Below are 2,246 nucleotides of genomic sequence, written 5' to 3' on the forward strand. Positions count from 1 at the left end.
TAAGTAAATAAACAAACAAATAAACAAATAAATAAATAAATAAAATAACTGTCTCCAAAGCTGTAAAAGGTACTACATGCACTTGTTATTGTCTAAGTTATAAATGATTTGTGCCCAAGTTTGCAGGAACATAGATGAGAATCAGAATAATGCGTTTTCCTTGTGACTTACCAACGGGGTTAGGGCCTCGTTTCCAAGACCAGAGCTATGTGGGAAAGCCCCAGCCCCTCGGAGGCAGATCTAAAACTGAACCATCACATCTATGCCATAAACTCTGGGCAGAATCATCCATCTGGTTATGGGGATAAATCAGATGCCCACGGCATCAAAGGGAGGAAGATTTTCCTACTGAGGAGCTTTCTTAGGGCACCTTTCATGTCCTTGTTCCTCAGGCTATAGATGAAGGGGTTCATCATGGGCGTCACCACAGTGAATAGCACTGCACCAATCTTATCTCCGCCATCAGGGTGAGTGGTTGAGGGGAAGAAGTAAACCCCTACAATGGTCCCATAGAAGAGCAATACAACTGTCAGGTGAGAGCCACAGGTGGAGAAGGCTTTCCACTTTCCCTCTGTGGATGAGATTCTCAGGACAGCCCTGACAATGCAGATGTAGGAGAAGAGGATGAGGGCAAAGGGGAAGGTGACAACCGATAAGCCCGCGATAAATAATACGAGTTCATTGGCCCTTGTGTCTGAGCAGGACAGCTTGAGCAGAGGAGCCAAGTCACAGAAGAAGTGTGGGAGAGTGTTGCTGTCACAGAAAAGCAACGGAAGGAGCAGAAGAGTGTGTATTAGGGCAACAGCATTACTGAGGACCCACAGAATGACCGCAAGCGAAACGCAGAGCCTGGGTTGCATGATGGTCATGTAGTTCAGAGGGTAGCAGATAGCCACAAAGCGGTCATAGGCCATGATGCCCAAGAGGAAATTGTCAATAACGACAAACACAATAGAAAAGTACATTTGCGTGATGCAGTTCTCATAGGAGATGGATTGAGTCTTGGTCTGAATATTCATCAGCATCTTGGGGACTGAGGTGGATACGGAGGAAATATCAGCAAAGGACAGATTGGCAAGGAAGAAATACATGGGAGTGTGAAGGTAAGAATCCAAGCCGATGGCCAGGATGATGAGTCCATTCCCAACTACAGTGACCAGGTACATACCCAGGAAAAGCACAAAGAGGACCTTCTGCTGCTCAGCCTGGTTGGAGAGTCCCAGAAGGAGGAACCCAGAGACGGTGGTTCGATTTCCTTGATGCATATTTCTGCTGATCTGGAGAAAGGAACACAAGGTCTTCACAGACCCAAAGAAAAGCCAGTGTGGTAACATTTGGCTGCAGCCGCTGGAGGGGGGTGGAGAAAGATTACTTAATGAGGAACTACGTCAGCGGTTCAGAGACTCAGGAAATGCCTTCGAAAGGAAAGTCAGAGCCACCACGATAGACATTTCTCAATGAACACGTTTGAAACTCGAACACGACTCTGACAGTGATGGTTAGAGTGGGTTCCAAATGTAGTGAAAAGCCTGAAACTAAGGACGATGGGTGAGGTGTACTCCATATTCTAAAGATGCTGGATACCCCTGAAGGAATTACTTAAAAATGAAGAAAACAGGGGCGCCTGGGTGGCACAGTCGGTTAAGCATCCGACTTCAGCCAGGTCACGATCTCGCGGTCCATGAGTTCGAGCCCCACGTCAGGCTCTGGGCTGATGGCTCAGAGCCTGGAGCCTGTTTCCGATTCTGTGTCTCCCTCTCTCTCTGCCCCTCCCCCGTTCATGCTCTGTCTCTCTCTGTCCCAAAAATAAATAAACGTTGAAAAAAATATTAAAAAAAAAATGAAGAAAATGGCCCTAACACCTTTCCTAGCGTTCGCTTTCATTTTGAAATTGAAGAAGACAGAACTGGGAAGAGTCACTGAGGGAAGAGATTGGGAAGGAGAACCAAGCGAGCTTACTGAAATATACTGCAGGGTGGGTGCTCCTGCCCACTCACGTTAGGGGGAGGATGCAGAAAAGCTACTCTTGGGGAACGTGTACAAGAAGGGAGACCAGAAGTTCACTTCATTCGTGGCTGGATGTTAGGTGAACGGAGAAAGTTTAGGGGACTTGTAAGAACCTGAAGACTTGTGTTTGTGGGCCACTTCTAAAGATGGGAGGCTCCCCATACAGAGAAAGACAGATACCATATGTTTTCACTCTTATGTGGATCCTGAGAAACTTAACAGGAACCCATGGGGGAGGG

The 2,246-nt window shown here is 47.0% G+C and overlaps 1 protein-coding gene across 1 annotated transcript; it reads right to left on the reverse strand.

Moving 5' to 3' along the window:
• Positions 1–296: 296 nt before the first annotated feature.
• Positions 297–1,298, reverse strand: LOC124506074 (olfactory receptor 1S1-like). Its single transcript, XM_047072075.1, has one exon. It carries the CDS (start codon positions 1,263–1,265, stop codon positions 297–299), a length of 969 nt encoding a protein of 322 aa, XP_046928031.1. The 5' UTR covers positions 1,266–1,298.
• Positions 1,299–2,246: the final 948 nt, after the last annotated feature.

This window comes from Lynx rufus, unplaced genomic scaffold, assembly GCF_022079265.1.
Source record: "Lynx rufus isolate CCGP_SWC_20201006 ecotype Redwood Valley unplaced genomic scaffold, mLynRuf1.p SCAF_9, whole genome shotgun sequence".
NCBI classification, from domain to species: domain Eukaryota; kingdom Metazoa; phylum Chordata; class Mammalia; order Carnivora; family Felidae; genus Lynx; species Lynx rufus.

What these genes read in the sequence shown, in the direction of transcription:
- LOC124506074 (XM_047072075.1), bottom strand. Translation starts at nt 1,265, where the DNA reads ATGCATCAAGGAAATCGAACCACCGTCTCTGGGTTCCTCCTTCTGGGA.